This window comes from Siniperca chuatsi, linkage group LG18 (assembly GCF_020085105.1).
Source record: "Siniperca chuatsi isolate FFG_IHB_CAS linkage group LG18, ASM2008510v1, whole genome shotgun sequence".
Classification (NCBI taxonomy): Eukaryota; Metazoa; Chordata; class Actinopteri; order Centrarchiformes; family Sinipercidae; genus Siniperca; species Siniperca chuatsi.
The window spans coordinates 21,174,042-21,188,140 of record NC_058059.1 but is presented as its reverse complement, the minus strand read 5'-3'; the positions used below and the strand labels follow the sequence as shown (position 1 = coordinate 21,188,140).

The 14,099-nt window shown below is 39.7% G+C and overlaps 1 protein-coding gene across 3 annotated transcripts in view; it reads left to right on the top strand.

Moving 5' to 3' along the window:
* si:ch211-196i2.1 (collagen alpha-1(I) chain) overlaps positions 1–14,099 on the top strand; it is a 113,113-nt gene that overhangs the window by 79,261 nt on the left and 19,753 nt on the right. For all 3 annotated transcript variants that reach the window (XM_044174549.1, XM_044174550.1, XM_044174551.1), the window contains 24 exons: positions 277–330; positions 453–506; positions 1,707–1,760; positions 2,041–2,094; positions 4,871–4,915; positions 5,721–5,765; positions 6,256–6,363; positions 6,529–6,582; positions 6,694–6,747; positions 7,432–7,485; positions 7,750–7,857; positions 8,271–8,324; positions 8,444–8,551; positions 9,631–9,684; positions 9,901–9,954; positions 10,822–10,875; positions 10,974–11,027; positions 11,900–12,007; positions 12,199–12,252; positions 12,370–12,423; positions 12,659–12,712; positions 13,460–13,513; positions 13,886–13,939; positions 14,032–14,085. In XM_044174549.1, the coding sequence (XP_044030484.1) occupies positions 277–330; positions 453–506; positions 1,707–1,760; positions 2,041–2,094; positions 4,871–4,915; positions 5,721–5,765; positions 6,256–6,363; positions 6,529–6,582; positions 6,694–6,747; positions 7,432–7,485; positions 7,750–7,857; positions 8,271–8,324; positions 8,444–8,551; positions 9,631–9,684; positions 9,901–9,954; positions 10,822–10,875; positions 10,974–11,027; positions 11,900–12,007; positions 12,199–12,252; positions 12,370–12,423; positions 12,659–12,712; positions 13,460–13,513; positions 13,886–13,939; positions 14,032–14,085 (1,494 nt within the window). The remainder of the gene's footprint in view (positions 1–276; positions 331–452; positions 507–1,706; positions 1,761–2,040; positions 2,095–4,870; positions 4,916–5,720; positions 5,766–6,255; positions 6,364–6,528; positions 6,583–6,693; positions 6,748–7,431; positions 7,486–7,749; positions 7,858–8,270; positions 8,325–8,443; positions 8,552–9,630; positions 9,685–9,900; positions 9,955–10,821; positions 10,876–10,973; positions 11,028–11,899; positions 12,008–12,198; positions 12,253–12,369; positions 12,424–12,658; positions 12,713–13,459; positions 13,514–13,885; positions 13,940–14,031; positions 14,086–14,099) is intronic.

The following is a 14,099-nucleotide window of genomic DNA, read 5'->3' as shown; positions in this document are numbered from 1 at the left end:
AAACAAACGTTTAAGCCAACAGCCAACAGGGTTTTGTCCAAAGTTAAGAAACTAAGCTGAGCTGAAACATGGTGGTGAAATCAATCTTCTAATCTAACTTCCAGTCAGACAGCAAAAAAGCATGCCAGAGATTTCTTTAAATGTACGCTTGATCAGCAGCATCTTTGAAGCTCATGGTGTTTGAGCAGATGTAATGTCTATGCAATCCTGCAAATCTGATTGGCTGAGCAGATAAACAGATGGTAATGATTGGTACTTTGTGTTTTTATCTGACAGGGGCCACTGGGGAAACCAGGACCTCCAGGATCACCAGGACCCCCAGGAGACAGGGTGAGTCCACATGCACAGAGCAGTCATGACCTCAATTACATCAACACACACAGATATCTTTTTTTATATGTGTATTTTGTCATTATGTGCTATGTAGATATGTGTGTTGTGTGTTTTCTCAGGGTTTCACAGGGAAGCCGGGCATGGAGGGACCTCAGGGCCCAGTAGGCATGTATGTAAGTGATTCTTCAGCAGGGCAGATACAGGGGATGCACCTGTACTACCTTTTCACAGCATATACATGACGTATGCAGAATATACAGTATACTGTATCATTGCACATTAAGACACTTTTAAGACTGCACAGATTCTTACCTGTACATGTTAATCAGTAGAAATCAACACATTGCTTTGTATTTATAATTAATTAATGTGAAACAAGAGGTTTGTTTTTTCAGACTTTACATGTCAGAATGGGTTCATGGGATAGAAGTGAGCATTCAACAAAGCGATATCTGGTATGAGTGTATGCCGTCTTTAGGCTCATCATTTTCGCACACAAAAAAATAACACAGTTTTTTAGAGTAGATAGGTTGCTGGAAAAGGACGTTTATAGTAAATCATGTCCTGTTGAGATAAGCACAGCTAAGAAAATTCTTCTGGTAATAGAAAGGGGGGAAAAAGTACATTTACCTACACCTCTAAAGCTCACTAATTTACACTTTATATCTCATTTGTTTAAAACGCCACCTGGTCTGATGAATCTCAAAATTCTGCTGCCACGTGCAGATGGTAAAATGTAAAAATGACAATTTGTGGTTTTACCGGAAGTTACGTGCTGGAACTAGCCAGGTTAGTCATTTCCCCCTCTTTCCAGTCTTTTTGCAAAGCTAAGCTAACTGCCTGCTAGCTCTAGCTTTACATTTAGCGTACATTTAAGAGAGTGGTATCGATCTTCTCATCTAACAACTGGCAAGAAAGCAATTAAGCATACTCAGTGGCCACTTTCTGAGGTACACCTGTACGTAAGGCTGACAAATCTGCAGCAAATGCGTGACGCTATCATGTCAACGTGGACCAGAATCTCTAAGGAATATTTCCACCACCTTGTTGAATCTATGTCACGAAGAATCCAGGCTGTTCTGGGGGCAAAGGGGGGTCCTATCCAGTATTAGAAAGGTGTACCTAATGAAGTAGGTGTGTATTTCCCAAAAAGTCAAATTACTCCTATACAGTTCAGATTTTTACCCATCTTTTAACACTCAAAACACAAATTAATAGAAAAAGAAAATAATGAGCCCTAACCATAGTCTAGGGTGTCACAGATATGGATCCCGATAATTATCAGGCAAATGATGTGTGGTGCTGGATGAGCCTTTGTGACATTAACTGATGATTAATAAAATGCTTGCATCTGTTGTTCCGTCTACCATCAGGGTATCCAGGGGAACGTGGGCATGCGTGGGCCTCCAGGGTTCATAGGACAAAGGGTAAGGTCCTCTTCCTCTCACCCATCGAATGTTAAAGCCTTGTAAAGGTGAGCTTTGAAAAGGAACAGGAGGGGGAGCGTCAAACATGTTGTACAACAGTTGAGGATCTTAAACAGTGGTGTTCAAAGAGTGAACAGCCATTTTTAGAAGGCAAAATAATCGGTTAATCAGAAGAAGGGAATTGATATTCAGACATTTTCGACAATGTGGGTGAGTGCAGACTTTTGCAGACATTAACTGAAAAGTAAGAATAACAATCTTTTCTTTTCTTCTGCACCAGGGTGAGCCAGGTTTACGAGGTTTACCTGGGCCTGTTGGGAAGCCAGGACTTGTAGTAAGTGTCTGCACTTTATTTTTATTTTCTATCTCTGACTCCTGGGAACTGTTAGGGGTATATGAGAGTTGGACTGAGTATTGTTCAGAGGATTTGATGAAGACAGCAGCTATGTTGGGGTCACACCAAGGAGGGTTTGGTAAATAAAAGGAAACCAGTGAAGTGTGCAGCTGGTGTGCAGGGAATGCCTGTTTATGGAGGCGAACCGGTCACAGTGATTGATTTTGTTGGGGGCACTGGTGGCAAACCTAATGCCAGAGTGAAATGGCACGTCCACCTGATAGAGAAATAAATTTCTCCAATCACTGTCCTCCAGCCTGTCCCCTGCAATCCAGAGTACCAGGTGACATCCTCAATGACAAAGCAGTTTTCTCCACATATTACAGCCCTGTTCCACTGTGCAGTGGAGTTGAAAAGATAGTGCTGACTGATGGTTTTTGACAAAGTTTGGCCATCTCTACAGCTTCCCAGTAAGCATTGTCTAAGTGATTTCATCTAGGTTAATTTTGGGCTAAATGTGGTTGACAAGTGAATTATTATTATTTATTTTTTTTAGATGTCCTGCTTACATACAGTATGACGATTGTTTCAACAGTATTTCAGTAACTCTGTCACAGAACCTGTTGTTAATTTTTGTTTTTATTTTATTTTACCAGGAGAGTCTGTTGAGATCTGGGACTTTTTCAAGGTCTTTTGAGATTTCCTTTTTCTGCCCAAAATGTCATCATAGTTTCCAGGAAATGACACAATAGAAAATATGGTACAAAACAGCAAAGATACACCAAAATACAATGATAAGAAGTAGCCTAGACATCTATAAAACTAACATTTCAACAAAAGATAGCACATTTTTCACCTAACATAGACACTGCATACTGGGTTACTTGGCTATAGATTTTGGTTTATTGGGTATTGAAGTGACAAGAGATGTGAAGGTAGGAGGCTTTTGAAAGCAGGACAAGCAACCGGCCTCTAACACAGGACACATGCAGAATTTAACTCCAGTAGAGAGTTGATTTATTAAGTGTCCTTAAACACACACACTATAAAACTGAGCATAGAAATGCAGGTACACACGCACACACACACACACACAGACCTCTATGCAATGACACACCTGTCTTTTTGTCGTTTTTTCGACAATTAGACAAAGTTTTTCCCTGACCTTGACCTTGATATGAAGCCGAAAAGTCAAACTTACTTTTTGAAATGTTTCTGCACCCTTTAAATCAGTCCTACTCTTTTGGTTGGTTAGATTTGGGAATAGGAAAATCTCTCTTGCATGGAAAGAGTTACTTTCAGTAATGGGAGTGTTTTCTGAAGTTCACTCCATGTGCACGGTCCTCCCTGCAGTGTCATTGGACACACTTTTTGCTCACTCACATGGTTGCCCACTGCTGTGGTGAAATCCATCAATCTGTCTTAGAGTGAAGTCACACAGTTCTGAGAAGGTGAATTAATCAGCTACTGGCTTGAACACTAAATACAGTGGTAAACTGAATGCTTTTGTCCACATCACTGAATGCACTGAAAGCCACACGCATCATGGTGGAAAATGATCCTGTCAACAAAAGGAACAAATGGACAACCTGAATGAGGTTCTACATTTTGCTAAAAAAGTTTTTCAAAATATCATGTCCATACTTTATTCTTAGAGGGAATAAAAGAAAATGTAATAAGAGCTCTGGATAGTAGACAGAGCCTATTGGGAACATTGTTTGTCAAAAAGTAAAACTTTTAAACCTGTGATATTCTGTTTAAGGTGTGACAATACAGTCCTCGCCTTCCTCAAGATACAGTAACTATTCAGGGTTTACACTTCGTTAAAAAAAAAAAATCTTTTGTTAAAGGTCCAGGTAAGGTGTAGGAAGAAACAATAGCAGATGCAGTCATTAAAGATGTTCCAAAAATGTTTAAAGAACTCAGCGGGGTAGCCATCAAGCCCCTGGGTCAGATGACTATTCTGGCTTCATCAAAGAAAGAAATTCATTAATTAAAACTCACATCCGCCATACATCTCTCACTAAGCAACCAGCAACAATACTATCATAATAATAGTAGATGCAGAAATAGCATTTTACATAGTTGGATGTTTCTGCTCAGCAGTTTTTTAATTTGCTTTGAAGAACTATATGCTGACTGGATTAGGACACTTTATGCATCACCAAAGGGATAACTTCAAAAAGGTTCACACTACACATGGGTACAAGACAAAGATGCCCACTTTCCCTCTCCCTTCTTGCTATATTTTATCAAGCTGCAGCGATCGGGCATAACTGTTTGTTTACAAGAAAGCTCCACAGGGTACTTTTAATCTTAGCCTGTATATGTTACAGAGTATACAGGTAACGAAAAAGGAAAGAGCCGACTATAAAAATGTATCTGAACAGCATAAAATAGGACAATTAAAGGGAAATTTGCTAAAAATATAACGAGAAGAGAACAAACCTGTTCACAATGAAAAAGAAGCACTTCTAGTTAAGTAACATCACAATTCGTTTTTGCCACAGTTTGTGGATCACCTTGAAATTTTAATTTCATTGTATTGTATACTTTCCCTTGCATCATTTTGTCCCTTGACCAACAACAGAGAGGTTTTTTTTCTTCTTGCAGCTGCGATAATGTTCAGAGAGGCGTGGGTACAAATGATATACATTTTTTGAGCTTACACAAAACACTTGGATCTTCTCTTTCTTGTTTCCTCACACGGTGCTCAGACGGAGATGAGTTGTTGGCGTGATTAGCATGTTCTGACTTGTCTGTTTTTCTTTTTCAGGGTCTGCCAGGTCCTCCTGGAGAGAAGGGACCCCAGGGACCTCAGGTGAGAGAAGCCTTTTAATAGGAGAAAAAAATCAGAGAACTAAATATTTTGCAAGAGTGTTGATGATGGACTCAAACTGTAATGCCAGTGGTTTTTAATCATTTAATTATGACTCAGTATTACACAGTATCACTTATTGTCCTTAAGGGAATCCTGTTTGTAAAACTAGCACAGAAAACATAACGTACAACATCATACACACAAGTTAACAACGTTCACAGAGATCACAAATTATCTCCTTTTCTTTCTAACAATGCTCAGAGAAAAGCAACAACAGTACAGGTTTACAGATTTCGAGCTATTCATTGTGGAAAAGGAGAGAATTCAACGTAATGTAATGCACATGAAGACTAATAGAATTGCATGTATTTCCAAGTGTTTGCTCTTTCGGATAACAGTAACTCAGCTTTGAACTTTTTAAGCTAGCTTTAGCATTAGCTTTACACTCACTTCTTATTGGGCGATCTAAGGGATTTTGTAGCACTTTAACAGCGGGGCTTGCGTTACACTAGCACCAAGAAAGAAGATGAAAGTTTGGGCCCGTGGAAGCTGCTCGCAAATGTACTTATTATTTTTGGGACTGTTTGGCATGGTTCCATCTATAGTCCCTTTGGGCTAGGATTAAAACAGACAGTTAAAAGTTGTACATCAGATTCATCCTTTAAAATAGTGTATAGAAAATGCTGAGATCCAGTCTGAAAGAAACTAATGAATTCACTGGGAAACTTTCAGAACCATCAGACCATGTCTTTCAATTTTCCTAATCAACCAGTGACTTAAGTGGACCTTTTGTTGTTTCTCACAGGGTCGGCCTGGAGACGAAGGGCCCAAAGGGATACAGGGCCCACCAGTAAGTTATAGTTCATAGTAAACTCGAGCAGTTTGCATCTGGAGTTCATAGGACTGCATTTTCATAATGGCACATCATTGTGTGTTGCAGGGCTATGTGTTTGCATTTAAATTGGACACACAGTTTTTTTTTCTTGTCTTTTTGCTTTGGTTTGGTACTTTGACTCATAATGAAGAGAGATGATGTGCGTCTGGCCGTGAATGCGTCCATTTGTTTGCATGTATGCTTACATGCATGTCGTAATACAACTGTCTCTTTAAATTGAAATTGACGATGAATTGACTGAAATGAGTCACTGACTATATGTTATTGATAAAGTGTACATAGCGAAGCAACAAAAGAAAAGATTGCAGATGAAATCACTTGGTGAATCTTTGTACTCAGAGTCCAAAATGTCTTATGGTGAAACTCACTCGGAACATTAAGATCAGATCAGATTCGATTATTTTAAGCATTTGACAGAAAAGGGTAAGATTGATCTCTATCCTAGGGCCCTCCAGGTTTCCCAGGTTTTGATGGGGCAATTGGAAAACCAGGACCCAGGGGAAGCCAAGGGCCCCCAGGACCTCAGGGGCCACAGGGGCCAGCAGGAATCACAGTGAGTGGGTACTTACCATAAACTGCTGCTTTTACTTATATATTCCAGACTTATTATAGTCTGGAAAGATGAAAATCCACCAATACTTTCATTTTAAATACAAGTGGTTGACCCATCACACCTTAAAAACCAAGCACATAAAAAAATGTACATGAATCTCCTCAGGGCCCACAGGGTGCTGATGGATTATTAGGAGCAGCAGGGGAAAGAGGACACAAGGTAAACTACAGTCCAAATAAGATGTACTACTCATGTAATATGAGTGTTTTATTATGATTTTTGTCTGCCTTCATTCATGTTCAGCTACTGAACTGATACTGTAACCTCCAGGGTTTACCTGGCTTTCCTGGAGATGCTGGTCCCACAGGACGAGATGGAGAACAGGTTGGTTTAGTTTTATAGTGAAGCAAAGAAAGCAACATTTTCATATATCCAATTTCAAAATAAATTATTTATTCCCCTACTTGTTCTAGCACGCCCTTTTGTTGTAAAGATAATAAAATAATAGTTAACAATTTTATAGAATGAAAATAAAGTTACAAGCGCCTTATAGAACAGCAAAGAAAATACTTTAAAAATAGAACAGTGAAAAACTAATCTTATTCATCTAAAACTGAAAAATAAAGTGTGGTCATAAACCTGCAATTTAACATCTAATCTCATCTACACGAGTATCATCGATTCCTCGATCATGTTCCATTATTAGCCTGACATTTGAAACAATTACCATTTTTGAGGATTGTAGGCTGCAGCATGGCCTAAATATGATTTAAAAGTCTTGAGAGGCAGCAAGGTGCCTATTCGGGATCTATTGTGGAGAAGCTGATACTCCTGGTATATTCTTGAAAGTTGAAAACAGTGACTGAAACAGAGAAAAGAGAGTAAGTAGGATGAGGGAAAAGTCTCCATCACCTTTACAGGGTTAGAAAGGGAACTGACTTTTTAACACGACAGTTTTTGGATCAAACATCACCAGTGTGTTTATTTACCATTTACATAATTGGGTACTAGGACAGCAGAGGACATTTTATTGTCAGGTGATGATTGTTTTGACTTTTGACTTATCAGGGTCTCCATGGCCAAACAGGAACTGAAGGCCCAACTGGACAGAAAGGATACCAGGTCAGTGATCACAGCAGCATCATTCCTGCGTCTTTTCATCACTGATTGTTTATACCACAAACAACTTAAGTAATCACTTTAAGTCAGATTTTTTTTGTACAACATGAAGTTTTCTTTGTTTAATGTTGTGGAACAGTCTGCAGTCTCCCTCCGGTTTGAGGGAATAAAACCCTTTTGACAGCCAACTGTGTACCAGCTTTGAAAAGCCTGCAGTCATTAACTGTATTTGATTCCCTGTCTTTTTATGTTGCCATGTTTTGACAGGGGGACATAGGGACTTGTGGGAAACCTGGCCCTCCAGGGCCTCTAGGTGAGAGAGGACTCGAGGGCCCAAAAGGCTTACATGGACCACCTGGACCAGTGGGTGAAGAGGTAGGTGCATTTATCTGCTGTTTAGACAAAGATGATCTTCACTTGTGTTCTCACATGTGTTCAGCTGCTGTCTCATAAATGAGCTCCACGGGAGGTGATTTTCCAATTCAGTGAAGAATGTAAGGACTTCTTCCTATCACCATTACCTCCACCCTGTTTACTTTATAACAACACACAGGCAGCGGTGAACAGATTTGCTTGTTGTATTTTTTTTATTTCTTGTGAGAATTACAGATTATTGTCAGCATTAAACCACCGTCACTGTTAGATAAACTGTGAAATAAAATTTTCCTGATGATGCGATGATGGCTGTGCTTAACGCAGATCCCTGTGAGGGTTTTCAAATGTTTTTGTTGTGACGTGCAGTAAGACAGCTGCTCAACTCCAGACTCATGTTCGTTCCTCCTCTGCAGGGTGATGTCGGGCATCCTGGTGTAGCTGGAGATCCTGGATCCAAAGGGGAGAAGGTCAATTTACTACTTTACTTCAGTTTGTTGAAAGTTAAAGTTTATCCTGTTCACATCTCGTTGGTTTGACTCCGAGGGATGTTTGCAGTGACTGATCAGACTGTGGTTGTTGTCGGCAGGGTGATGTGGGACCTCCAGGTTTGTCTGGTCGAGAAGGCCCTTGGGGAACCCTTGGGGAAAATGGCGAAAGGGGCCCAAAGGGGGAGAAGGGCCACATTGGACTAATGGTGAGCAAAGTTTTACTCCTCAACAGTTTTGTGACAATTTTGTAGTTGGTATTTTCGTTACATTTTAATTATACAAAATATTCCCAGCATCCAAATTTTGGGATTTGGGTGAGCTATTAGGATAAAAACATATTATTAAACAGATTATTCCTTTAAAACATAATTGCTGTAATTACAATTAAAGGATAAGTCCTGTGATTTTCTATATTTTTATCACTGTCAACAAATCCCATGAAAAGACCAAAACTAATGACAAATTGATTGATTCCACTAACAAGTATTGTCTTTGTATCCAAAGCCTGATATATCTTATTCCTCTTTGCCACAGAGCAATAAACTAGTATTCCTTCATTACCATGAACACACATACTGTAGTTTAATTTGGGTCAATCCCGTCCTGCTGCTGTAAATACTCACTAAAGCACCAAATGAGTATTAATCCGCCACTGAAAATAGTCCCAAACAAATGCACTGTTTACACCTGTTTGAGTAATGTTTGCTAAAAACTACAGTGCCCAGTCGTTTAAGGAAATTACTGAGCCTTTCTTAAAAATGAAGGTGTACTGTATATTTGTGACCCATTTTTAAGATTTAGATCTCCAGTAGGAACCAATGAGCTTGGGGCCCACTGAAGATAGGGTAGGGCAGTCCGAAAGAATATAGAGACGGACTAAGATGTTGTTGTTTTTTGTTGGGTTTGCATAATATGTCCACAAGAGATGTAGTAATGATCTATGTAGCGTATTACAGCTTTAATAGAATGGTTACAAATGTAGTTTGTAAACAAATGAGTTTTCTTAGTAGTGACCGTTTAATATTCCTAAAATCTGGGGACTTCAAAATTGATTAAATAGAACAAGTAGGGAGACTAGTAAGTTGACTCTGAGGCACAAAATCGTTCCCCTTTAAGAAAATCAGAGGAAAGGAAGCTCAATCACTAAGATCAGCGTAAACATATTGATCAGCTCCTCTTAGCACACATCTCTCAGATTTCAGTTAATTAAATGGAATATAAAACTGATCAGTCAGATTGATGAGAAAAAAACTGTTCCTGATGTCATGTTCGCCCTCTTGAACAGGGTGAACCGGGGCTGATGGGTGAAGTGGGACCTGTAGGTCTGACGGGGTTAAAGGTAAGTTTGTTGCCAGGATGTATTGCTGCTGTCGATGGCATGCTGCTCAGAGTGGCCTTTTTAATTAACCTTTTATTGAACTGCTCACAGCTGGGATTGACATTTATTGATCCATCTGACAGATTCATTTTGTTTTAACCCGCTTCTCCTGTAGCTCAAACTGATTCACTCTTTAATGTGTATATTTTTTCTGTGGTGTGTTTGTGCTAATTTTAGGGAATCACAGGCCCTCGGGGACCCCCGGGGCTAGATGGACCTCAGGGCCAGAAGGTAATATTATTTTCCTTAAGTAACAAGTCGCTGGCAAACACTCACAATGTTGTTAATAATTATTTTATTCAAGTACATGAAAACAGAATAAAACAATGTTTTTGACAAAAATGTTACTTGTAGCTGACATTTTAGAATTACGTTTATTGATATTGAACTTAAGGTATGTTTGGTAACATGAATGAGTCATCATCACAGTCACAATTTCCAGACCACACACCATCTTAAACTCTCGTGATCTGTATCTCTTTTTATGGTTGTATGAGTCATTTGTTTGTTTAAAACTGCCAGGTGTAATCAGTCAGCCCAAAAGGTTAAAAGTCAGATTGTTCCTGGTTGCACTTGGTTTTAGGTTGTTGGTTTTTTGCTTGGTTTTTTGGGTTTGGGCTCAGGGAGCATAACCACACAGGTGCATTTCATAAATAATCAACAACTCAACAACAGCAGACTACAGCAAAATCAACAGTAAAATTTCCATGGTAATATCTTAACTTATTCTTCATTAGTCCATATTTAGCTCTTGTGTAAAGTGTAAAAAGAAAGTATCTTAGAGTTTATTTTCGTGGGAAAATCATTCTACCCCAGTAAAAAAACTCTGAGAGACAAACTCTTTGCTCGAGGTCATTAGTGTGGACTTGTCATTTGGATAACAGCTCCAGGTTTTCACTGTGGACAAACATTACAGCTGCTGACAGAGAGTAAGAGGGTCTAATCAGTACTGGTTTTCAGTAATCACATTGAGAGGACCCCTGCCTCGCCAGGCACACACTGTAATACACAGTCTATTTTATATACAGTACATCATCCGCAGTGCTCTGCTTGAATCAAATCAGAATGGCATTAAAAGGTTTTCATCCATCTCTCCAGGGTGATTCTGGGCCTGTAGGAATTACTGGGCCTCCAGGTGCAGGAGGCCCTCAGGTAAATTCTGATTCCATTTAACATTTTGTACAACATGGTGCACAGTACAGCTATATGAGGAAAGACATCCATTTGCTCTCTGTTTGTCTTATACATAGGGAATAACTGGTGCACGTGGTGTCAGAGGAGACACAGGGGGGCTGGGACCACCTGTAAGTATCCTTGAGTATCAGAAAGTTGTTGCCATCTGTTGCATTAAAGTTATCCTTACAGTCTACATGAACCTTAACTTTATGAACCTCATCCTGTATGTGGCTTTTTATTGTTGTGCAGTATTAGCTGCTAATGGAGGCAGCATTTTTAAATACATGATTTTCCCTTTGTTCTATTACAGCAAACATCAGTAAATTAAGTGTTCATGGCAGGACTATACTTTTACGTGATTTAGAGCGAAATCTAGCTAATTACTGAGGTATTTAAGTTTTAATGGTCATCATAGTGTGTGGTGCACTACTGCCAAATGAATACAGAGGACACGTTGAGTTTAGACTGCTGGACTGCTGGTTAACAACTGAAGCCCTGAACAAAAAAAATCACAACAACGTAATATACGTAAGAAAGTGCATCAGGTCCATTTAACGTGGTTTTTAGCCATGTTAGGTGGCATACCTCTAGGGATGGCAGTGTCGGTCGATCCACCACTTTGGTCCAGCCTGAAATATTGATGGATGGATGGATTGCTATGAAATATATATTTACAGATATTCATGATGCCTAGAGGATGAATATTAAGGACTTTGGAGATCCCCTGACTTTACTTCTAGCGTCACCATGAGGTTGACATTTGTGGTTTTAAATGTTTCAACTGTTGGATGGATTGCCACGGCATTTAGTTCAGACATTCGTGTCCCCCTCAGGATGAATTGTAATTACTTTGGTGGTCCCGTGACGTTTCATCTGACGCCATCATCAGGCCAAATTTTCGATTTGTCCAATTCTTTGGTTTATGACCAAATACCTGCAAAACTAATGACATATATTGCAATAATAATTTTACCATATTTTTGTGATGTCTGCATGGCAGGGTCCAGTAGGACAAGTTGGACCTCAGGGAGAACAGGGAGCTAAAGGGGAACCAGGGCCACAGGGTCTAAAGGGAGAGCCAGGAGCTCCAGGTCTTTTGGGAGAACAGGTAAGTGCGGTTTTCATGTTATATGTATCTTTACTGTACGGCATTTATAAATCCATTGTATATGACCTGACCTGGCATGTCTGCATAGAGCTACGCCTTCTTGATGAATATATTTTAATGCAAAAAATTTAATATTTTACTGTGTGCAAATATCCATAAAACTACCTTAATAATATGAATTACCTGTGCAGGGTGAGGATGGTCTGCCAGGGATCCGAGGTCCTCCGGCTCTGCCAGGGTTTGAGGTGAGAACGAAACTGCTATTGAGTAGCGTCAACACTTCATCTGATGTTAATTACCACTGAAGATTGCTTTTTTCCCCTCAACAACTCTGTGTTATTTTCTTCTTTTCTCTTTCACAGGGGCCTCCTGGAGAGATCGGGCCGCAGGGTCCTCCAGGTCCCACAGGGGCTCCTGTAAGTGTGTGGATGTGTACAACACAGAAACACAGTGGATGACGAAAGTATATTTTGATTGCAGCAGCTGGTCTATAATTATACCATTTGTTTGGTAGTGATGAATTATTGAGGAAAAAAATGCAAACAATCAAAGTCATGGTGTATGTATGTGTGTGTGTGTTTGTTTTGTCTGTCTGAAAGCCCGTTATCTTAACAGCAAAATGATTTTAAAAAAACCATTACGGCTTTGCAGGGAGTGCAAGGAAGACCAGGACCTGAGGGGAATCAGGGCATGAAAGGGGAAAAGGTAAGATCCTCATATTCCAGTGTGATATGTTGTCTTCATACATCTTCATATGCAATTTAACATCTTTTACACATTCTATAGTTTCAAAACATCTAAAGTTGGACATATTTCAAGTAAAAATAATTTGGTCCATTTTGGGAACTACACTTACCAAGAGTTAGATGGGAAGGTCTTTACCACTGTCATATCTGTCCATTAAATATGACGCTACAGCCAGCAGCCAGTGAGCTTACAGTATCTTAGCATAAAGACTGGAAACAGGAGGAAACAGCTAGCCTGGCTCTGTCTAAAAGCTAGCCGTCTGTCCACTTACATCAGACTATCTCAAAATCTTTAGTATGATCTCGTCAAATGGGGAAGTTAGTTTACATTTCCATATAAGAAGGGGGCATCTAACTCCTGTTTTAACCCCCAAAATGACATTTATCCTAGCAACAGAATTTTCCATATACAGTCTACGTGACTGTGTTAACTGCTCAAAAACTGTTTCATGTTTAATTACTCTTTATTACTCACATACATACATTGGTAACGTTCTCACCTAAATGCCTTTCTTTCAATGGTTTTGAGAAGAAAAGCCTTTTCCATTTTGTGCTCTATTAATTAGATTACAGACAATTCTTTTTCAAACTTGCAACACAAAAATAACACTGCAGCGGCTTAATGTCTCCTTTTCCAGTTGGAAATTGTCCCAAAAAGATACAAATTTGCTTCTTCACTCATCAGTTTGTGTTTTAACCCCTACAGGGAGACGATGGCAAGAATGGATCACCAGGGAAGATGGGTCATGTTGGAAGGAGGGTAAGAGCTTTCTGTTTGGGTCTTGTGAAAATGTTGCAGGTGAAGTGCTAAATAATTTATGATGTAGCAAAATAATCCACAGTTGTGATGAATCCAACGTCAATTTTCAGTCATTATCTCTGTTTGTAATACTAATGCTATTACTTTTTTACAACTTTATGAAAAAAGAGCCTTTGTTAGTGTTGAAAACAGGAATTCTCATGTGTCTCTCTTGTGGCGTGTGTGCATGGGGTAAAAGGGGAAATGGCCAGAAACTGCCGTTCTGACAGCCACTCCATGTACAGATTCATACATAAAACATTAGGTTGTTTTGTGTGTGTCCCCTCTTGCTTTCTGTTGCCTCATTGAAAAACATGGCAAACTTGTCTGCAGGGGAAACGGGGGAAGGCCGGAGTCCGAGGGGCCAGGGGAGACAGAGGAGTAAAGGTGGGATATGTGGAAACAAGGCCACAGGCTTTCTGTACATCTGGTTTAATTATGACATATGAGCAAACAGTAGATTGTGTTTTGCCATTCAGGGCGAAAAGGGAGACACAGGACTGGCTGGCCTCCCTGGGTGGCCAGGGCTCATCGTAAGTCAATTCAT